Raw genomic sequence first — 24,818 nt, 5'->3', positions numbered from 1 at the left:
AAGGAATATTCGAAGTCCTATGGCCCATCCCCACAGCAGGGGATTGCTCACTCAGCTCCCAGGATGAGGAACTTGCACATCTGCTTGTGCCTGTGGCTTTTCTGCCCTGCTTCGTTAGTATTTCCCCTGGCTTCTCTCTGCCTCACTGGTGTTTTTGCTACTCCTTCAGAAACACAGAAAGCATCACAAAATAATAGCCAGAGAAATGTCAGCACCCACAAGCATCCTGGCTGCAGGCTGCTGTTATTTCAACTTTCCAATTTCTTAAAAATCTTAATTTTTCTCAGAACTGCTTGACAGTGGTGTTTCTGTTGAACTCATGAAGCAAAGTAAAAGGCTCTGATACATTGGGCCCTGACACTTCTCACCTCATTATTCCTTTTTCCCAATCTCTTATAAAGGGTAGGCTTAACAAGAAGGGTGGGCTTAACAAGCCTTCACCAGCCATAGCCTTGAGAGGGCTGAGGAAGGGTAGTTTGGCAATTCATGAGTGGCACATCAAAGACAGGAAGAGCTTTCCCTTTTCTTTTCCATGCCTCTTTTTCTTGGCTTGCTTTGAGCGAAAAAGGAACAGGATTGAACTTTCCTTGCCAAAGCTAAAGTCTAGCACCTAGAATTGGCTTCTTCACCCTGAATAAGGGAATTTTCACCTCAGCGGTCTCTGGAAGCAGAATGAACAGATCGAGTTTTCTAAGTGACTTGAAAGCAACACATAAAATGCAAGGAGAAAAGGACAAGTTGTGTGTTTAGACATGCTGAGGCTTGTATGGTCCCTCTTCTGTTCACTGGGTTTGTTCTGTTCTGCTCCCACTACCCTTAATCTTGACATTTACTTTCCTTAGGATGTTTAACAACGATGCCACAAACAGACTGCTTAGTGCTGAACTATGCTGGCAGAATCCCTGAACCTGGGAGTAACTACTGGAATAGAAGAGTTTTCTGCAGTGTTACTATGGAATAAGCTATTGCACCAAGGCACTCTTAAATTGGTATGGTTACTTCCACAGATTTTCTAAATAGCAACAGTCGCTTTAAAAAATAATAATAAAAAAAATCCTCAAATAACAAAAACCCTCCAAACTCCTAGGTCTGTTGGAAAAACATCTGTTTAGCCACAGGCCCCAGAAATCTCCAACAAAAGTTAGAGTTATTTTTGTGTCACTGGAAAAACAAACAACACAAACTCCTTGCAGAGTTATCACAATAGCCTCTCCTGAGATGCTCTGTACTTCATGCTGCAGGCGAAAAAACTGGACAGATTAAACACTAAGATCATGTTACAATTTGTTACATTCAGTATCTTTATTTCATTTCTGCGATTGTTATAAAAACAATATAACATCCTGTCATTTAGCAAAGACATCCCTCCCACAGTCACTCTGCACAATCTTTTCAGGAAATAAACCAGAAGCTTTGCACACACATCACAAAAATATTTTGAACAGATACAATGTTTAATCTGGAGCATTGAGTAAACTGGCAACAACATTTCATTCTATAAACACAGTTAAAAATCAAGAAAGCAGTCTACCTAAAAAACTGCAAGTTGAACATGCTGAGCCTTGTTGCTCTTCAGAAAACAAACCACTAGCCACCACCAAGCCTTCTTTGCAGCCTGAGTAGGGAGCCCCCACTGCTCCAAGTCCTTGTTGCTGCTGCCTGCATTTCTGCTCAGGATGCACAGATGGGGTTGGGAGCGCCACATCACTGCTCTCAGTTCTCATGTGAGCATCGAAGGCAGCAAGTGCCCCACAGCAAGACCAAAGGAGGTGATTGCCACATCAGTTTGCATAAGCACACCTTGGACAGGTACCCAATCTTTGCCCATTCAAGGGTTTCTTTGCTGTTACTGAAGAGTGATTTTTTTCAAGACAATTGACAGGAAACTTGCACTGTCCCTGATTACATAAAATAAAGCAGATTTCAGAGGCAAAACCATACCATTATCTCCATCACAACAGCCCATCATTGTGCAATTCACTGGCCCAGGCAGAACCACAGGCAGGATGCTTGGAAGAAGGATTTGGCACTGTGCCCTGCTCAAGCCAGCTGCGCTCTGCAGTGATATTTAAAACCTCTTCTGAAGGCAACTATGCCAAAGGCTGTGTTAGCTCCATGGGTCATGGCTCCATGAGTGGATATGATCACACAGCAACAAATCCCAGTTTACCTACAAATTAGCTATCCAGCTGGTGCCATCTGCCTGTCAGTGGTTACATATCACCCAGCCTCTATGGGAAGAGCCTGCCGTGTCTCCTCCGTGCTGGGACTGCTGTTTCACACATTGTGCTGCGCCTGGGCCATTCCACAGCTCCAGCAGCTGGATGGATGGATGGATGAGAACTGCTCGTGAAGCATCAGGTCAGGCCAGTGTCTATCAGCACTGTGCCCAAGGCACCTGTGCTCTACTGGATTTCCCTCCTGAGCCCTCCTCAAACCCAGGGGTGCAGGTACAAAGCAGGTACACCGGGCTCCTCAAAAACATCAGGCCTGATGTTTGACCAACAGCAAAAATACACACCACACACACACCGCATACAAAGCACACAAGCTAGGCACGACCTGGGTGCAGCTTGTGCTAAATGAACGTCACTTTTTGTTACGTGCTGCAAAGGCTTCTGGCAGCCAGCGTAACGTATTGCACGGTGATTCACTGCTGTGCCAGGGAAAAGCCATTCCACATTTCATACACTCAGGGAGAGCTATTTCTTCCTAATCCTCAGTGCACCAGGCACCAAGGCATAAATATATAGCAGTTTGAAATGTTCTCTTCTACAGCAAGTCCTATCAGTCTATAAATAATTTTTACACATATTTTTAATACTTCATCACTTACCCTGAAATGTGCACCTTAATCTCAATACCAAAATACACATAATTGCAAAGAGAGACCATTTAAAGACTGGAACCAGAGGAAAAATATATTAATCACTATGAGAAGACACTAATTTTTTTTCCTATACATTATTTAAGGAAAATATAATCTTAAATTACAAATTAAAATAATATTTCACATGTAAGTTTTAATATACAGTATAGAATCATAGAGTGTTCAGGTTGAAAAGAACCCTGGGAGGTTATTTAGTCATCTTCTAGTAATCTAGTAGATAAACATCACATTTAATACAGCATAATCAGCTTTACTAGATAAATAATTTTTGATTAACACAGAACATATTTCTTTTAAAATGTTCCTTCCAGTGAGTGACATTGTTCATATAAAGAATAAAAATACAATTACAGCTGAAGGCACTGCAGGCCTAGAGTTAGTGAGCAGAGGAAGATGACCATACTGCTTTACACTGAGGACCCTCCGAATGCAGCAATTCACAAGGCAGGCAAAATTACGTAGGTTTTTTCCCCATTCTCTCTGTTTCTACTTATAAACAATTGTGCTAACATTCTGCTATTTTATCTTGTTGAGAGAAAGAGGCCCTCAGACATCCAGTAATACTTTGGAATGAAATGCTGCCAGGTCCACTTGCTCAGAGGAGAACCTCCAGCCAATCTGTGAGAGGTTTGGCCCAACAGCTCCACAGTCTCAGACCCTGGCAGCAATAAAGTGCTGCACTATTACACCAAAATGCTGGCTTTTGAAGTCTCTGCACTCAACATAAATAGCATGCAGAGACCATCCCTGTTAAGTTACCACAAGTTTCCAGCAGGTAAGTGGCTGGGCAGCAGCAGTGGCAACCAAATTCAACTGGCTGTGAGAAGTGCAGAAACGGGGTGTCCCAGCTGTGCCATGTCCCTGGGTACAGGGCAAGAGACACGGGGTCAGGCACACAGCTTTCTGCCAACTGAGAGTGAAGACATCCCAGTTCCTGTTCTTTGCCCTTTTTTTTTTCTGAGCAAAACAAAGGGAAGCCCTTTCACCGTTCCCAGCTCTTCACAGTAGATGGCATGACCCCTGCAATCCCTGGATATATTCCTGCTTCTTACCCCACTGAGAAAGACACAGTTCCTTTAACTGACGTTCCCCAATGGCATCCTGAACTCAGATGTAGTCACAATACCAGTTACCGATTTACCAAGAGCTCCCAGCAGTACAGACTCATTTCCCCCTGTCCTTCCTCCTGCATCTGCTTTAGGAAAGGGGTTAATCTTTCCCCTGGCACTGCTTTTTGCAGTTCTCCTCCAGCTTTCTTCTCAGTCATGATCCCTGCTCCAGGTAAGTTCTAGTTCTTGTTAAGAAACATCAGTGTTAAACCCTAATTTGGAAAAGTAAATTCTTGTTTCACCTCTGTCTTGGAGAAGCTGACATTTAGGCTCTTCCATCACACCATGTTTTCAAAACCTACTTTCACCTGTACAGCTCAGCAAGGGAAATCCAAGAAGGGGAAAGCATCTGTTTAACAAAAGGTCCCAGGGAAAGTTGTGAGACAACTCCAACCACAGGAATCAAGGACTGGTTATAAACCAAAGGTACTATAACAGAGAAAATTATTTCTGGAAGCCATATGCAAGCAATAGCTTCTCAATGTCAACATCATGCAGTATCAAGCAATGTAAATGCCTTCCTAATGCTGAAACAATCACAGCATTGTGCTTTTTTATTTCAGATTTCCCAAGGGGATGCAAGAAAAAGGACAGTGAGTGATGTATTCAAAGGAGAAGCTCTATTTATACCTTCTTTCTACCCTCTTGGAGTAGTAAGTAATGAAGAATATAGTAACAATAAAAGCAACAAATACGAAAGAGATAAAGGCTAATAATGATTTTCTCGTTCGGAAGAAGTGGCATTCGGGACATGAGGCAACCTCTTCTGGACATAGCAACTCAGGAGTTTCAGGACCAGGAAAGCCATTATTGCCAATTATTTCTCTGTAGTGTTTCAGAGAAGGCTTTGGTTCGTATTGATTTGCAACATAGCTGTAGAGACCATACTTAGGAGCAGTCTTGTCATTAAAAGAATAGACGAAATATCCTTGAAGATTAACGTCATCCAAAGTGTAAGCTGCAAAAGAAAACAAAGGGTTGAAGAAATGAATCAATGTCACTTTGCATTCAAGAGCAGTACCATATGTCCATATGTAAAGGAGGAGCAGGGGAATGTTAAACCCCCATCTGCACTTCTCTCCAAAATTAGGTAAGGTACATGCACATCTGTGAAGTGTTTCTCATAAAAAGTAAGAATCTGTCAGCCACTTCCAGACAGTGTGATCTGTGAGTATCCTGCAATTTATTTCCTTGTGCTTGGTAAACACAGCTGTGAGTGCCTGACTGTGTTTAATGATCAGCATGGAGCCTATCATGAAAAGATGGCTCTCTTTGTTATGTATGAAGGAATACAGGTTTTAGGTTTCCTGCCCCTAGTTTTCTGCAGCCTGTTTCCCTGATTGCTCCTTCTCCCTTGCAGGGCACATCATGACGGGGACAGTCAAGAAGCAGAGGACATTAGGCTGCACTTCTCACTAGCAAAGGCACAGTGACACCAGAAAAATCGCACAGCCACGCTGAGGTTGTGTACCAGGATATCACCGGTGCAAGGGGAAAGTTTATGCAAAAGTTTATGCCCTCTCCTGTCACTGACCCAAGTTCTGATCCAAGATGACCTGTGTTAGTCTTTATTGAGAACATGTCCACAATCCATACTGCTAACTCAGCTACTGGAAGAGGTCCAGCAGCTGCAGTGTTAACATGGAGCCATCTGTCCTACTTGACAAAAAAAATCAATCCAAAGTAGTAAACACAAACTCTAGTAGTTTATCTCTCAAAAGCACTGTTTTAACAAATTAAAGCAGATGCACACAGAAGGGAATTTTCATATGCTTCTGGAAACAATTCTTTCTGAAGCCACATGCAAGATTTTAGCACCTCTAACCTACTTTTCACATGTAAAATGAAATAATATTTACCTAGCCTTTTACAGAGTTGCTGCTCAGGATAATTAGTTGTGTTTGCAGAACTGCAGGTGGATGTAATGGTGTTACATAAATGGTTACTCCTGTTCTTTGTTTTCAATTGGCAAAGATGTACTTAAAGAGAGTACAAAGGACTTCAAAATATAGCCTCAATCCAAAGGGTCCTGTACTGTATCCTGGAATCATTTATCTGTACAAACTTGCTGGCTCCCCTGGAACAATGCAGGTGAGCAATATGACATGCACAAAAGTTTCCACATGCAGTGCCTGAAATCAGCTTGAGGAAGAAGGCAGAATAGGGAGTTTAAGGCCAGGGCATACACATACCAATCTCCCTCTACACTGTGACACTGAGGTGAGGACACAAGATTTCTAATTCATCTTAGTTACTGCACAAGGTCTTGCAAAAAAGAAATGCATGTTTTGGAGAAACCTGAATTAGTCATGATGCCAAGGTTATGTAACAACAAGATGGACAAAAGTGCAATATCAGAGAGGGAGAAGAAAGAAATGGAAAAGCTAATGGACCAAACACTATGGAGGAGCATATGGTGTCTAAAGGGGGAGATTAAGCTTTAGGAAAAGTATTACTGCTAGTTAGCAGAGACATATTTATCCATCACAAAAAAGGTGAAAAAATAAGAAAATAGGTTAAGTTGAAAAACATAGGAGCTTTTTACAGGCTGGACAGAAGAGGGAGAAAGAAGTGACTGGGGGACAGTAGTAACAGAACAGTACAAAGGGCAAAGTTCTGTAAAAAACAGAGGTATGTAGGTGTTCTTGCTAATGGGAACTGGGAGAAAAGTCCATATCCACAGACACTTTGAAAACAGAAGTGCCAAGGAGACAAGCAATACAGAAAAAAAACAGCTTGAAACCACAAGCCCAAATATAGCCAAAATATTTTTTAAACTATAGATTTATAAAACATGCATCCAGTGCTACAAAATGCTGGAGAATGAACTCTTGGTCACTTAATACTGATGTTCTGTAATCTGCAAAAGAGGTGGAAATTACAGAGGAGGAAATTAAAGCCAATAGTTAATAAAGTGGACAGGAATTTCCAGCCATTCTTCACTACCTATCAAAAGAGTGGAACAGATTATATAAAGCTTGATAAGTATAAAATTTAGGAGATAATACACAATTAATGCCAATCAGCTCTGCTTTATGAAAAATAAGTTTTGTCAAATAACTTGACATCTTTTTTTCTGAGACCAGCAGATCAATAAAAGTAATGATGTTTGATGTTAAATACTTAGAGCTTCACTTGATATTATATGGCATTTGGAACAAGAAAATAAAATGTTATGAGGTCAAGGGAAGCCCATAATAAACAGATTTTAACTAGTCTCAAGTAGAATTAAGAAGTAATAGAACTAGAAGTAAGTCTAGAAATGTAATTGAAGGTAAGTGTCACAGTGTGTGTATTTCTACCATGATCACAGAGCTCGGCTTTTAGTACTAAGTTATTGAATGATCTTAAATATATCAGCAACCTGAAATAAATGTAAAACTTTTTCTCACAGTCTGCAAGTCACAAAGATTAGAGACATAACTTAGCTAGTGTAGCAAGCACAAATAAGCATCAGGCTTTGAACATTACCAAATGTGAAGATGTCAAAGAACAAGCAGACCTACTTTTGAAGAGGCAGTCCTGCTTGGAATGGGGGAAAGGAATCTGTAACTGAGTTTAAAATATCAGTAAATCACCACAGAATCTGTGTAACCAACCTGTTGATAAGGCCAAGAAGGCCAACAGCCTGTAGAAATGAGGAGAGTAAGAGGTTATGCTGTACCTGCCTAAGTGTGGCTGTGACAAGAACAATGTGTCCAGGTGTGGGTTTACCCCTCTCAGGAGTATCAACATACAGGGAAAAACCTAATAATGCAGAGCTTTGAAATGATGCTTTATAGCAAGGGACACAAAGAGCTTTGTCTGTATTATCTATCAAAGAGATAAATAAGAGATAGCTTGTCTTGTGTCTGCAAATACCTACATAGGTAAAATACATGCGGAAATGCACAACAAAATTGCTTAAAGCTGAAGCTAGAGCAATTAATAGTGGAAGTGATATATATATATATATATATATACACACACTGTGAGGTGCCAAAGATTCTTCATCAGTAAAAATTATCTCATTTGGGTCTTGTGCTTTTCTGAAAAAACAGCATGTGCTGTATGACAGGATGACTCAAAATGCTTTTTGCCTTATAATTTATGAAACTTTGAGTCAAAGAAAAGGACTGGTATGTGTTCTGAATAGCAGGAAACAGTCCAGAAAATGGCATAATGAGGTAGACAGCTGAATTATTATGAAGATCACTGTTGGATAAGATACAGAGACAACTGAGGAACAGAACTCAAACCCAGCCCTGAGGCACATCAGTGGAGCAAAGCAACAAAGCGAAACAACAGTAGAAGTGCAATAAGATAAAAGTCTGACTAAATACATGTGGAGCTACTCACACAACTTCTATTTAAATTTGTTGAATCCATAAAAAACTTCTTCTGCTGTCTTATGCAGAATATAAGCAAGATCTTAGGTTTAGTAACACCAAACAATCATAAATCAAGGGGAAAATTACCTGTTACACTGTAGTAACATCTCATTTATGGAGTATTCTACAGAGGACATGTAAAGCTAAGCATACTTTATCACACAGTGTATACTGATAGTGGGATTTGTGACATATAAACCATCTGTGGTTCCTTACCTTTTAAAGCTTCATTGATGTAATTCTTTATGTAATACACTCTGAGCTTATCATGCACCATATTCTGGTCATCGTCAATCCCATTAGCCATAATATAAACTGGGACATCGCCATACTTTGATTTCACCCACTTGAGCAATTTACGCAGTCCCCAGGGCACTACTGCAGCTCTGCTGGGAGAGTGAAGCCACGTGATGTCATTGATCATTTGAACTTCAAGGTAGTGGTCATATTTTACTGCATCTTCTTTCTCTGAGCCCACAAGGGTAGTAGTGTAGTGACTCAAGGCAAAAAAATCAAATGAGCCCTGTATTAACTTCTTTTCATCTTCTGAGAAGTAAGGCAAGTGGAAATTATACAGGTCAACACTGTTTATTCGGTGAAGCCATGCTCTCATCACCTCTGGGTAGTCTCCATTCCCAAAGATGGGCTCTGCAAGCCAGCCAATGTCAAACTCTAAAATTCTGTCAGCAACTTCTTGGTCATTCCTGGAAAAGGGACAAGCTGGTTCTACCCAGTCAGCTTGCAAAGCTATAGATATTTTGCCCTTCTGAGATCTCCTGAATTCTTTGTCATAAAGATGCCAGACTTTTGCATGGGCTTTCAACAGGTTGTGCCCTGCTGTGTATGTCAGGTTTTTCACAGATGGTTCATTCATGGTGATCCAAAATTTGACATGGTCTCCAAGACTGGTAAAGCAGAATCTGGCATACTCAACAAAAGCCTGAACAATTTCTGTGTTTTCCCAAGCTCCATATTTGGCAAGAGAAACTGGAAGCTCTTGATTCTCAATCATAGGTTGCCATAAAGCAACAACAGGAGTTATGTTAACCCTGAGAAGTTCACTAGCAAAACACTGATAGTAATGTACAAGTGTGTGGTTGATTAGAGAAAGGTTACCTAAAGGAAGGATTAAAGACCATTTCAGTGAAAAATGGAAGTGTGTGACATGCATTTCTTGCAGAAGAGAGATCTGGAGCCTGATAGCAGCAAAGTCAACACAGTGACGCTTGCGCTTCGAGGCATAAACTCCATCCACTTTAATGAGCTTCTTCGTCTGGTGAACATCCCACACGTAAACACTGGGGTCAAGGAACTGGGCGGGTGTCGTGTCTACCTAGGAGGAACAGGAAACACACCAGATTCAAGCTGTTTGTTCCAGGTAGGCGGGAACATTATAACCATCAGACACATCCTAGTGAAAGAATATCCTGAGTCAAAACATTGCATTCAGCATCTCTGATACTGGCATCTTGGGCTCATATGTATGAATGACTTTTCTGTTAACAAGTGATGTCAGAAAAGTACCAAATCTATATATTATTTTAACCCTACTTTCCAAACAAACTTATGCTAATGGTCATCATGTTTATGTCTTCTCTAAGCTGTTCCAGTTTCCAAAAGAAACAAGGGATTGCTCAGGGATAAGGCACTAAGTCTGCAACAGATATCCAGAGAAGAACATCTTCAGTGAAGACTAAAGTAATTTTTAAAATGTTTTTCTTTTAAGATTAAGGAAGGTCTACAGAGAGACTGTCTGCTGTGAATTACCCAGTACAGTCAGTTTCAAGACCACTCCTGAATGCATGAGAAGAAATAATGAATACAACATAATTGCTGTGTTCTTTTCTTTTCCTGTCTATGATGAAAGATGAGTAATGCTCTGCACTTGATTTTTAGCAAAAATTCAGTGGACAAGCAAATTTTTTCCTTCTTGCTGAAGACATCCTTTTTTATTTAATTCATACTGAAGTCCCTTCCAAGTCACTTCAGCAGGCTGTTGATGTCTGAATCAATTTTTTGGGCCTCTGAGTAAACCCACTGTATGTTACTCCAACAGAAAATGCATTCCCCAGAAGGCTTTAGGGTTTCAGATGTCAGAACTGCCTGTATGGCACACTACTACAGTACAAGATGAGCTTCTCAGGGTTGCTCAGAATTATACTTTCACTTTTTAATGAAAATCACCAGCACAGTAAAGACTAGAAAATGAAAAACTGAACTACTTATAATAATGCACAGTGTGAAATTTCCTCATTCATACTCTTTGTAATTTTTCCTAGATCCAAACCACAGGATAGTGGTACCATGGTCTTTATTTGTTGTTTTCGCTTTCTTTTTAATCTTTGGTGTGTGGCTTCCCCCTGAGTTCAGATTCCTTGTCCTGCCCTCTGTTTGAAAAGCAGGTGTCAGCCTACAACCAGTGTTCAACTTGTAGCTGAGGCTCTGCAGACTGTATAACAGAAGTTGCTGAAAATCAGTTGCTATTTTCTCCGGAGAGGTCAGTACTGTGCTTGTAGAAGAAAGTAATAAAAAACAGCATGTCTGAGGGAAATTGCTTTTCTGGAGAATTGTCCCTTGTAGATTACTAAAGCATGCATTGCCACTAATACTGTGGGGATGCTGTCAAAACAGTTTTTCCACTGTGATGCATCTACAAATCAAACAACCTAAGCCTTACAGCACAAAATGTTTGAATGGCCTTTTGAAACTAAAATATTCAGCTTGGAAGGTTTTGGGGATGGGAGGGATTTTTAGCTGTTGTAGGCTGACTGACTCCATAACTTTATAGTTGTTCCTGACTCCAAAAGCAGCAATTCCATTTCCAATTCTTAATCTATCTGAGAGCTAGGAGGATGACTTGAATTTTCTTGGAAATCGGTGCATGAGGTAAGAAGGCTGCAGTATTTCTCAAAAGAACAAAGCCAAATCATGCTTTTGGAGTGAGAAGAAACAAACAAGCTCCTTGCATTCAAGCCTTAAGAAAGATTCTGCCTTTGTGGAAAATCTAAATTAAAAATTCTGGTTTGGATGGAGCCTTGGCTTTGAATTTACACCTCTTTACTGTGGTTAGAGAAGCTGTGCAACCCAAAATAGCATCAGAGAATTACAGAGCCCATATCTGTAAAGCAATCATAACTAAGGTACAATTTTTACTCATGTTATAAAGTATTATAATTTGAAAAATTCTCCCAAAGTATCAGATCAGTTGAAATAAAGACTGAGGGCTATGAACTAGCTAGGTTCTATGCAGGGGCACTGCAGGCCCTCATCAGACACAGTATGACATAAAATGAAATAGAAGGAATACAGAAATTTCATTTGAATCTACTATTGTTCACTTCCTTTTATATAAAATATCTCTAAGAACAGTACCAGGATGTATTTGCATAAAATAAAGAAACATGCCACTGGAGTTTTAGGAGTTGTCAGGAAGTTTTCTAAAACATATATTTTACAGTTTAGCAGTTTTAACTGACTTCCCTTTGAAAAGAGCTGACTTCCCATAACTGATCACGAATGTTCAGGGAAGACAAGCATCAGACTCCTTTCCATTTCCATACATTTTTCTAAAATGTTATTTATAGTGTCTCAATCTGACTGGTTCACTTTGGTCACACACAGGAAGTCTGGTGAAAAATGATAGACATAATGTTTGGCACAAAAAACTTGTACCCATCTCCTTGCAGCACTGTGGCAAAGACACTCTATTCACTATGTCACTGTGAACTTGTGCACTGATCTGGCTGGACAGCCCGTCGGCTTTATTATCAGACTCACCTGAATGTAGTTGTCAACAATTCCCCAAGCAAAGCCACAGGGAAAAATACCTTCTATGGGCTGGTTTTCAGGCAAAGGTGGGAAGCCATTTTTTTCTATCAGCTTTTGATAGAACAAGACAGAAGATTTGGGCATCAACTTCTTGTCATGGCTTTGAAAATCTACATAAAACAGTCCACGTCGAATGCTGTACCCCCTATGCCACTCAAAGCCATCCAGGAGGGACCAAACTGTGTAGCCAAACACATTAACTCCATCGTACCGGATAGCTGAGGAAAGAACAAACCCAAACTTAGCATGGTGCTCATTTTTCCTCTCTAGATCACACCCTATCAGCAATGCTTGCAGCATTAGTGTGTAAGAACAATGCAACAAGTCAGATAAGTATCTCAGGGCCTTCCTCAAAGCCTGTTCAGGGAACATATTTCAGCTGCACTCAGGGAGCTGCCAGATTATGGTAGGAGGCAGCAGAGGTACCTGGCTTGGCTTTAAAGCAGTGAGATTTAGAAAGAGAAGCCGTGCAGCAGTGGTTTGAGCAGTGCTGCTCATCAGACGTGCCAAACCTCAGCCTCAGAGTAGAGCCTGAGCCACCTGCAGCCCTGGAGCCGATGACTGCCCTGCACTGCCCTCTGCTCTGTTCATGCTGCAGCTCACTCCAGGGTAGCTGTTACTGCAGCACTACCCTGTATACAAACAAAAGCTGTACTCCTTTTCATCTCTTCCCCCTCCACTCCAAATACATATTGAGAAAAACCTGACAGCACATTTGGTGTGCACATGGATTTTTATTATCACAGGTTCCAAATAGAAGTGATAATACAGAAAGACTGTTTATTTGGAAATTCTGTCTCTTTACATCTTTTATGGCACAGCATTTTCCAGCTCAAATATTTAAAGGTTTCTAAAAATATGTGCATGTTCTAGGTCAACTGGTTGACTTCTAAAATCACCAAATGCTTTAAGGGTTAATGTTAGGACCTACTGGCATCTCTTAGTTTTACCAGCATTATTATAAGATTCCAAATGACACTCACTTTTAGCTGTATTAAACAGTGAGATTCAGCAAAATGTTCCTGGGCAAGGCTCAGCTCCAGGAAAGCACAAAAGAGTGTGCTAATTCTAATTACATAATTAGACCCACCCTAATTCAGCAATGCATTTAAGCACATTCTTAAGCGTTCTTTTGAACTGGTGTTTGGCTCTGTAGCCAGCAAAGTTTATCTTTATTACTCACCATTTTCTGTCAGCCCAAACTGGATACTGACTGAAGATAATATTTACCAGCCTAGTAACACTGCAAGCATTATTTCAGGCAAACAGAATAACAAGACCCTAATTTCCTGAGGTACATTTACTAATGTACCTCATTACAATCAGTTATGAGGCACCACATGGATTCTTGATTGTAACCCTGTTTGAATCAATTAAAGGAACAATGCAGTTAAATAAGGTACAAATTTGGCCCAGTGTTTGTCAGAGGTCATGAGAAAATGTCTAAGGAAATTGAATATTTCTCCTCCTAAAGGCATCATTCTTTTGTGTTTGGCAAATGTCACTATTTTTCTAACCTCTGCATGCACCCATGATGACATCTGCCATACAGCAAAATAAAAGCCAGTACAGGTCCACTGTGTGAACCAGTCTCAGTGAAAACTTCTTTGAACAGCATCTCACCCTTCTGTAAGTCATCACTTCACACAGCATTCCCACACTTCCTGAGCACCTTGTAAAAATCCTCCTCAAATCCTTTTTAAAAAATGTATTAACTTTTAAGTGTCACTGAGGAAAGAAACAACTTGAAAAATGTTTGGAAGTTCCAAGGAGTCTGGAAGTCTCAAACATCGTATCCCACACAGATTGTATATTACCACAATGAAAATTAATGTATCTCTTCTTTTCTCTTTTCATTTCTCTTCTCTTTTCTCTTCTCTTCTCCTTTTCTTTTTTTCTATTTTCTTTTATTTTTTCTTTTCTTTTCCTTTCGTCTCCCTTTTTTCCTTTATGGCTGTTGGTGACCAAGCAAGGCTGACTGAAATCTAGACTGTCCTTGCTTCTGAAACTCAGTGGCCTTGTCCATACTACCACTGGAAGTGACTCCTGATCTAAGCAATCCCCCAGGGCACGCCTACAAGTCTAATACTGTACAGACCAAAACTGGGTTAAAAATTAAACAGAGGTTCAGCTTATGCCCTATTTGGCTCAATAGTATAGAAGTCATGAAAGGAAACATAGCAGACCCATAAGCATCAAATACAGATCTTTAAAACCCTCTGCTCAGCTGCTCTCCAACCCCAGTGCCTGAAGGGGAGGTGTGTGAAGCCCTCAGCCCATGCTTCCATCTGGAAGGTGCCCAGGATCCATATTTCACCTCTGGACATACTTGAGAATAGCTTGCTCCTACCTGCCATGGGCCTGGCTATTCCTTTTCTGCTTAAGACTCTGAATTCAGACCTGGTAACCCCCCAAATTATGACCTGACCTCCACCAGCCAACATGACCCAGAGGAGCCCTTCCAAGCAACATGCTCTGCTTTACAAGGCACAGTCCATTTGTTTGTTGCACCAGAGACAGAGAAGGGAAGTGAATATGACCCCAGAGTAAGATCCCCACACATGGGAGAAGACATCTCCAACCAATTAATGGCTCTAATTAATATTTAACAACTTTATATTACAGCTCTATTTACTCTAATCAACCCTAAATGGTGCCTGGGAAAAAAAAAAAAAAAAGAAAGAAATACTAAAAATAGCAAACAGGGCTGTGAATCCCAAATAAGTATCTCTTCCCAAAGGAAAATAAAAAATAAATTTAAAAAATGTACAGAGCTTGTCTACAACATGCAGTACCAGAACGGACACTTACATCAGCACTTCAAGGGAAATCAGGAGCACACTTTTGAGCAAATCTCCCTCATCATGCTTCAGTTCACATCACACAGTGGACTCAGAATGCATGGTCTGGGTTCCCTTGGGGTGAAATTAATCCAGAAATGGGCTTCAGGAATACATACAGTGTGGACACCTGGCCCTCAACACCAACTCTTTTTTACTCTAAGTTTGCTCCAACTGGGCTGCATTCACTTATTAAAGTAGATGCAGAAATAAGCAGTTCTGTCTGAACCAGTACATACACACAACCAGGCACAGATACTGGCAAGATCTAGCAAGTAGCAAAATCCCAGTTATGCGGCCCCGTGTCTAAATTAATCATCCTTGCTTCTCAGCGCTACAGCTCCAGTGTCATTTTACTGTCCCTTCACCACTGGAGTGATTTTCATGGTAAATACCTCAAAAATCTTCATATTACAATGCTTTATTGCACTGGATAGGCATATCTACAGGTCTCAGAGAGAAAGCCTGTGCCTTTATGTTTGGTTTTTAATGCTGTCCAACAACTCTGCTCACAGCCAGCATGACGCCTTTTTTGGATCTTTCTCAACTATATTCCCCAAGGCACTGCATAGAGAACTTTGGTATTTACATTGGATTTTGCAGATTCTAACAACAGAAGATTTGGGTGCAATACTTTCCATTTTAATGATACCAAAGTCCCTCCTGCAGATCCAGCCTGTCTCTGCTTTCTTTGTTGGATTTTTTTCCTATAAAAGGTTTAGGCAAGTGCCAGTGTCTTATGACAAGTCTTTAATACTGTTGTTGCTGTTATTCTTAGTTATTGAGTGATATAATAAATGGAAAGACACTTTGTAATTGAGATTGCTTCTAACCAGCTGTGATTAAAAGACAGATCCATGTATGTATTTCCAGCAATTTAAAATCTAAGCAGAAATAGGGGTAACTGGACTATGACCCCTTCGTGAAGATGAGCTATTCATCTGACTTTATGCAAACTAGTAATACCGTACTTGCAACAGTTAGTTTATGTTTTGCTAAGGTATTTATTCACCTTTTAATTTACATGCAATAATTAGGTTTCTGGAATAGCAGATGAAACCAGTTTGGGAATCTTCTGCATCTTCATTACTGCTGAGAATAAAATGAAGCTATTTTTTTCTCATTCACCATATGAAAATGGCAATGTAACACAACGTCTATTTCATCTGGACTAACAGATACAATAATACTCTTTAAACCAAGAACAGTAAACTGTAGACAAGTAAATCACTTGATAAATTGTAAATTTAGAAATTTAAAAACAATGAAAGTGGAAATGGGAACTCCAACAACTTATCGGCGACTACTAGGATTGAAAAAATGTTTTGCCAGAGGGAAACGGGAAAACAGCAAGTAAGTCTTATCTACGGTGGTGTAATTTCCTTACTGTCTGGAAAAAATAAAAGGTTAACAAATTAAATTATTTTGATTATGTATCCTCAACCATTCAGTTCTCCTTTAACTGATGGAAATTCAAATTACTGTGATTGATGCCCACAGCTGTACAAATGTAAAATTTGGGCAATGGCAAGATCAAGATGCAGAATGAAAAGGTTCCAATATTTAATTTTAAAATGTACTATTTCAGCCTTATGGGTTTTACCTTCCCATATATATATTCTTATGTTTTGTACATATGCATTCAGATAAGGAAAGCAGCTAATAATATATAACACAGTAAATTCTCCTAAGGCCACTGAGAATACAGTTTACATGTCTTGCATTTCCTCCTACCAAAGACAGTAGAAATTTTCCTACTGGCCTCAAGGACAGCAGCATCAAGCTTACCAGATACTATCTGCAGATATGAGGGTTCTTCAAGGAAAGAACAAACCCAGGAAAGGGATTTGAAATCTCATTTCGTAAGTGCCAAGATGAATGCTATAGACTAAAATCAGTTTTCAGCCTGGTGCCTTAACACACCTCTGTAGGCTATATTACATTATAATTTTTTCAAGCATGTATTAATACAAAGTAAGTCCTACCTTTTAAAGTTTCCATAATGAACTTCTTGAGATAGTAAATATATTTGGCATCATCTTTCTTGGTTGTACCAGAAACGAACCAGCTGTTCTCCACAATGAATATTTGGGGGTTGTTATATTCAATGTTTATCCAATAAAGGAGCTGCCTCAGGCTTATTGATTCCAACTGCTGGAATTTCATGTGGGAGTCCAAAAGCTGGAAACTCAGGGTAGCTCCAAAAGAAAGAGCAAAGAAGTCTGCTGTTCCCTTGATATACTTCTTCTCAGCCTCACTGAATCCAGGCAACAGAGATGAGAGGTTGCTCCTCATGCTCTCTGGATAGTCACCATCAATAAATATGGGCTTAGCAAACCAGCCAAGCACAAAATCAAGGGATTTTTGGCATTCTTTTGTGTTCTTTTCAGTCATACGCTGGGGTTTTATCCAGTGGGAGCTAAGGGCAATGGACACTTTTCCTCTTTGAGCTGGACGAAAATGGTCATTGTAGAGATGCCAGACCTTAGCATGGGCCTGTTGAAAAGAAAGGCTATAATTAATGGACCCAAAAATCCATTTTAAGTAACACAATTATTCTCAAGTACTGGGGCTCAGTCTTATTAATTCATCAATAGTTTACAATACCTAAATTACTTCTTAATACCATATTAGTACCACTTATCAACCAGAAATTACTATTTGGTTGGGGAAAAGAGCATCTCAGTTTTCCATGAAATACTATTACAAGCATTGAACACTCTTCTGGCTTTATTAACTTATATTATTGAGTTCAGACATGCTGCCAGTATTTACAAAAATGAAAATGCATTTAACCAAACATGTTTCAAAAAAGGTTTTCATTATAGTAATATCACTTTATCTGCAGATTCATGGATATATAAAAAAAGAACCTTAAAAATCTGCCCAAAACTCTGAAACAATACAAAACAAAGAAACACCTTTGAACTTAATGCTCTTTGAATCAGAATACAAAACACAGGAATATACAACTACCTATCTGGGCTTTAGAAAGTCTGGTGGAAAAAAAATTGCCAGGTCCTGAAAAATTATTCCAATAATTCCATTTAATCTATTAAAATGTACTATTTACACCTAGCATCAGAATTTAAGCACTCATCTTGGTAAAATTTTATCTTTTACTGTAAGAACATATTTTGTACAAAATTTCTTTCCTGAGATCTTTCTTGAGATCTTTCCTGAGATCTTTTCCTGAGATGTCAGTTATAACAGTCTCTTGATGTTCCCTTTAAATGCTAAATATTAAGTTCCTGAAGCCTTGCATTATCTTCAGGCGTTACCTTCAAGCTCTTTAACCACTCTCACTGCTCTCCTCTAATTCTCTTCCAATTTGTCATCATCTGTCTCCCAACTACAGAAGCAGAACTGGGCATAATATGCCAGTGGCAGCCTTGCCAGCAGTAAAATCAGAGACAACTTACCATACTACTTCTGTTCATGTGGCCACAGAATTACAGTGTGAGCATATGCACATCTAAACAACCATCTCTCCAGAGCCCTTCACCATCTAAAACATACCTTTTCTTTGAACCTAGCTTATCAAAGAATGTTGACTGTTTTGTGAATCCATATTCAATCTTTTGTAATCTATACATTAATAGAAATTGTCTTTTTTTTTTCCTAGGTCATTGATAAAAAGGGAAAAATATGAGATTTGACAACACAAAGGTGGGAGAGTGGCCAATACAACAGAGTTCTCTATAACCCTCCAGAAGGACCTTAAGAGGCTGAAGAGATGCAGAGAACAACTGCCTGAAGTTCCAGAAAGGCAAATACAGGGTCCTGCACCAAATAACCCTATGTCTCAGGACATGCTGGGGGAAATCTCCTGGAAAGCAGCTCTGCAGAGCAGGACCTGGGGGTCCTGGTGGACAACAAGGTGCCCCTGAGCCAGCAGTGCCCACCTCACCATTGTCTTTAAGTATCTAAAGGAGAGTGCCAAGAGAATGGATCCAGGCTCTGCTCAGCAGTGCTGAGCAATAGTATAGAGGCAATAGGCAGAAATTGATGCACAGAAGTTCCACCTGAATACAAGGAAGAATTTTTTTACTGTACAGATCACCAAGCACTGGAATAGACTGCCCAGAGGGGTTGTGGAGTTTCTCTCACTGGAGATATTCAAGAACTGTCTGGTTGCAATTCTGTGTAATGGGATCCAGCATGATCCTGCTTGAGCGGGGAGGCTGGACCTGATGATCCCACTGTGATCCCTCCTTGCCTGATACATCCTGTGATTCTGTAATTCTGAGATCCACTTATTTGAATAAAAACCTACCTAATAACTCCACTAACAGTTTACATTTGTATTTTGAGACTCATCACTCAGTATTCATTCATATGTGCTGTGATGACATGAACCTCCACCCTCACCATATAGAGTCGCCAATCAAATGAACATATATCAAAATGTCACATGCATTTTTAGCCTTCCCTGAAATACAAATAATATAGAAACCTTCATAATTCCACTCCATGCAGTTGGCATGTTGGCAAATTTTATAATTAATTTATTGATAGCTGCTGTTCAGAGTTTTATTTTCATACACTCTTACCATTTAAGCTTTGAAGTACAATCACTTCCAGGTGTCAGCATTACTAGGAATATAATTTTTGACATCAACATTGTTAATTACCCAGAAAAACAGCAAATTCTACCATTTTACTGCTCTAGCAGAATTTTAATTATCATTGCTGAGAGAAAAACCACTGGGAGTAAAGCACAACTAAAGGCAAGATCAACGATCAAGGCTCAATTCAGCAGCCCCCATACAGAAACCTGCTGCCTTTGAGTCATTGTAGGGTATATAAAACATCTGCACAGATCTGATACAGGCCCTACAAGAGACTAGAGCCACACCCTTTCAGAGTGGTCACCAAAAGCCAAAGAGAAGAATCTCAGAAATTGTGAATCACAGTCCACACCTATGTGCATCTAAATGTGTATCTAAATCAAGCTCTGAGTTGCAGACTTCAGTGTAGATGTTCTCATTTATAATACATCAATAACTCCAATAAACATGATGGAGCCTGACCATCTGTCCGTATTAATATAATGGGTTTTGACGCTTGTGAGAAACTATAATAACAACTTCAAAATCTCATGCCAAAAATGAGAGCTGACCTAAGTACAGACTTTATTTTACTTCACACTGAAGCTCTGTTATGCTCAGGAAAAAACAAAAGACATTACACATCAGGATCAACACCCAAAACTTAAAATACAATTTTTAAAATGCCATTGGGAACAAATTTGTCACCACTTGCAACTCACATTTGCACACCCAAATCTTCTCTTATAAAGGGGTTGTATATTTTTCCTCTGTTGGACGTGACTCATCTCCAGTTTACCATCTCAAATGTTAAGATACCACCGTGTACACTCTCAAACACGTAATTTCATCTATGCCATCTTAATTTGCAAGTATGCTGCCCAGCAACAGAACACCTTGAGGACTGTGGCCCCCAGAACTCTCTGCCCTCCCTGTTTCCTGTCAGTGGAGAGAGATCTTCCAGCATTTTACTAGCTTTGGATCTACCATGAAGAAAGGAGGAAGAGAATTCTACAGACTATCCCTCTACAAGCATAATGAGGTGCTGTTTACTCTCTCACTGCAATGAAAAAAGATGAAGTGTAGCAATGTGGGATCATCTCACTCAACTTTACTTTCTAAGTCCCCTGGTCTGCCTCTACAGAAAATGAGAAGACTGTTGCCTAAGATATGAAGTGTGAGTCACTCTTTGCGAGTCCATCTCTCTCCACTGATGACAAGACAAAATCTGTTACTCAGTTTAGACAGGACATATTCTATAGGAAGATGAAAGGTGGCAAGAAGAAGCTCACTTAAGTGCCTGCCCTCTGGAGTGTGCATGAAGCAGAATTGTATTATTTCAATTTAAAAAATGCTAAACATAGAAAACAGTGCATTAAAGTCCCCTGCAGATGAAGACTAATGAAACAGTCAAAAACAGCATAGAAATAAAGCTGGAAGAAGCCAGTGACAAAGCAGAGCGCCTATATGGAAATTTGGAACAGAATTCATTTGACTAAAATTAGGTGGTTAATACCGTTTTAGAGACTTCAGAGCAAACTGGACTTCCAGCCCAGATTCCAGCCAGTTTCAGAAAGCTGTGAGTCGCCCAATAAACCCTAAATCACATCTCTTATCTCCACAGAGACACCTGAGGTACTGCAGAACACATCAAATAATAATTTGCACCCACAGCTATCTTCAGGCAAATTAATTCTATTTCTAGGGTAGGATTCCTTTTGAGCTGAAGACACCTTATATTTCACTGTCCACATGTGAGCCCAAGCTCCCACTACAGCCAGTGGAGATTTCTGGCTCCACCAGCTGCCTTAATACAGGCAACTAGTTGCCACCTCAGAATAATAAAGACTCAGGTCACACCTGCCATTTCCATGCAGAAATGGAGACCTGAATAGCCTGGAAAGTATCAAACACATTTCTAAGGCAGGAAAAAAAAAAGCCTGCAATGTCATAGCATGGGCCAGGTCCTACCAAAGTCCTGCAGTGATAGTCCTGAAGTAATTCAACACAGGCACACAAGCTTCATAATCTGACAAAGTCCTACTGTGTCAGAGATTGTCCACTCTACGGCAGGACAGACCTATACAGTCTGAATCACTAGTGAAGACAATGTAGTAATACTAAGACATTTGTTTGCCTGACTACTCCTCTAAGTTCCATGATCATTAAGATCTTCCTGAATCTGGCACTGATATGATTATTCTCCAAGTTCTCAGTATTTATATCTATCATGATGCACAGCCTTCACAAGAGCAAATCAAGAATTTTAATTGGAACATCACAATTCCATAATTTATGTTCACTCCTGCAGAACAAGTTTTCTTAATTTTAAGTTCTGTGTCTTCTGAACCAGTAATAACACTATTCATTTCACAAATAAATTGCACTAATACCTTGTTTTCCACACTCAGATGAATTCTCTTGTTTTAACTGTCTACTTGCATATTAATGAAACTGAATTGGAAAGTGTTACTGTACTTGGCACTGGTGAGGTGACACCTCAAATCCTGTGTTACAGTTCTGGTCCCCTCACTACAAGAAGGACACTGAGGTGCTGGAGTGTGTCCACAGAAGGGCAGGGGAGCTTGCAGAGGGTCTGGAGCCCAAGTCTGATGAGGAGCAACTGAAGGAGCTGTTTAGCCTGGAGAAACTGAGGGACAGGGAGAACCTTACATTTCATTACAACCACCTAAAACCAGGGTGTAGCCAGATGGGGGTCAGTCTCTTCTCCCATGTAGCAAGTGACAGGACAATAGGAAATGGTCTCAAGTTGCACCAGGGCAGGTTTAGATTGGATAGTGGGAAAAATTTTGTCACTGAAAGAAAGAGTTGTCAAGCCCTGCCACAGGCTGCCCAGAGAGGATGATTCTTCCCAAGTTAAATGATTCTATGATTCTATGATTTAGCAATACAAAGACAAGAGTTAATTGGAAAAGGTGTACAAAGAGGTTTTGATTAGTAGAAACTGGGATTATATACTTCCAACAAAGACATCATTATTCAGTTCCACATCAAAAGCCCTTCCGAAATGGAAATAAATATTTGAATGACATGGGGGAACCTAGTATGTATTAGTCACAATGGGCCTTGTACCTGGAAGGGGAAAATGTGTTTTTTCACCCATATCATCAAAAGTAAGTATTTTCATCAAAAGCTACAACAAAAGGATGACACATTAAATATAAGTTTCACCCTTAGATCCTAAGTCACTTTTACCCACACAGTCTTTGGGCAAACATTCTCTTTCACAATCAAACTATATTCTTAATACTGAGTAACAGATGCAGGTATGTAGAAATTGCTTATGGATTTTCCCATATTTCAAAACTAGTAAAATAACATCTTCATATATGCAGCACAGGACTTTTTTATGTATAGTTATATAGTTACTCAGTTTTCCCCAATTATTCCTTCCCAAATATGTAGTGTTCCAGTTTTACTTCTACAATCTGTTAGCAAACATTATCACAGATGATAATTTCAAATAATTTAGTATTTTTGACCAATGTCAACAACCTTGTAATAGAATTAGGCTATGTAAATGGTACATAGAACACCAAATGAACTTTTTTTCAGTCTACAAGCACTCCATGTAAAATTTGCTAGAATTACAGCTCTAAGTATTGACCACATGTCTGAACTACACCCTTTGTTCCACTTCCTTGCTCAATAACCATTAGCCACTGTTTTTTACACTGTGCTGGTCACTGGAACATGAACATGAATGAATTTATGGCAGCCACACATTAGGCACAAAGCAATACCATTCCCATTTTAAGAATTGGAAAGAGAGATATTAAAATATGCACAGAAAAAGACAAATTAAACCAGATACCCCAAGTTGTAGATCAGTATTAACACCAGAAAAAGTGCCTCTGTTTAATGTGATAGGTCTACAAAAAAAAAAAAAACAACCCAAAAAAGCATTACATATTTTTCTGAAGTCACAGTGGCTAGATAGAATACCATTTTTCTCATCATAAGCAAAACAGAGATTTGCTATCATGAGAATAAAAGAGAGAAGGCAGCCTGAAAGCATGAAGCTAAGCCACAGGCATCAGGATGCATTGCAGGTACTCCAAAAATATTAACAGAAGGGGAAAAAAACCAACCTGAAAGATAAGAAAGCCAGTAAGAGTTATTTTTACACTTTGCTATCGAATTTTAGAGCAGATGAAAGTCTTGGAAGTATTTTACTTTCACACACTGTATGCACAGCCACAATGAACATTATCAGAGTTAGATATGCAGCAGGGAGACACAGTGACCACAGCATGATGGAAAGAAACCAAAACCCCTTGATCCCACTGTGTCAGGTGGCTGCTGCAGGAAACTTCTCCTTTGAAGTACAGAAAGCAAAGATGTCATGGCACAAGCCCTGAGTTAAACCTCTCTCAGGCTCACCTTGCTTTGAAAGGCCACCCACTGGACCAGCACCCTGTGGCATGGCAGCCAGAGAGAAGGCAGCTGGACTGCACAGAGCACTCTGCAAACCCCATCGGCACCACTGGAGGCTGTGCAAACACAGGACACACCCTTTGGCAGGGACTCCACTCATCCCACTTTTGCCATCACCTGCATCTGAAGCACTCCTCATGCAGTGCAGGCAGGGACACCTCTGGGCCACAACTCACTGAAGCCATTTTTAATGCCCAGACGAGTAAGTGAGATGAAAAAGTACCTGTTGCACTCCACTCACCACAGGCTGGCACAACCACTGAAGTCGACATCCTGTCCAAATAAACTAAAGCAACAAGACACAAGTGGGCTGGAAAAGCAGTTTCAAGTCTCACGAGATACAAACAGTCTCTGAAAATATAAAGGTCATCTGGAAAAGAATTAAGCAGCATTTGACTTTGTGGAGCAATGGAAGACAAGATAAAAATAGCTTTATTTCTGACAACAAGTGCTTCTGAGACACTTGATGTGTTTAATCATTTTCCTTTACCTCTGACAGAAAAGATTAATTACGGAACTGCACCAAAATAGTTCAAGGAATGTTGTGACCCATGTGAATATTAAAGATATGAGAGATTCTTAAACAGAGTACAAAAAGAAGATAAAAGTACAAAGCAGTACTCTTGAGTGATTTAGAGACAATTGTGCAGTATTGAACTAAAATAGTCACTGATAAAAGACTTGAAATCTGGGACACAGTGCTCAGGCAGTATTTAGGGGAAAACCAAGATAAAATCATTGCCATCAAAATTGCTTCAGGCCTGCTGGAGATA

General features: G+C 39.8%; 1 protein-coding gene across 1 annotated transcript in view; it reads right to left on the bottom strand.

Annotated features, from left to right (window-relative positions):
* Nucleotides 1-4,619: 4,619 nt before the first annotated feature.
* The window catches only part of KL (klotho), a 44,938-nt gene continuing 24,739 nt past the window's right edge, over nt 4,620-24,818 (bottom strand). The window contains exons 2-5 of the mRNA XM_053935170.1: nt 17,023-17,533; nt 12,147-12,415; nt 8,586-9,702; nt 4,620-4,957 (exon numbers count right to left, since the gene is read on the bottom strand). Coding sequence (XP_053791145.1) covers nt 4,620-4,957; nt 8,586-9,702; nt 12,147-12,415; nt 17,023-17,533 — 2,235 coding nt within the window. The remainder of the gene's footprint in view (nt 4,958-8,585; nt 9,703-12,146; nt 12,416-17,022; nt 17,534-24,818) is intronic.

Source organism: Vidua chalybeata, chromosome 2, assembly GCF_026979565.1.
Source record: "Vidua chalybeata isolate OUT-0048 chromosome 2, bVidCha1 merged haplotype, whole genome shotgun sequence".
NCBI classification, from domain to species: Eukaryota; Metazoa; Chordata; class Aves; order Passeriformes; family Viduidae; genus Vidua; species Vidua chalybeata.
Note: the sequence above shows the minus strand (reverse complement) of the source record. Positions and strands in the feature narration are given on the sequence as shown.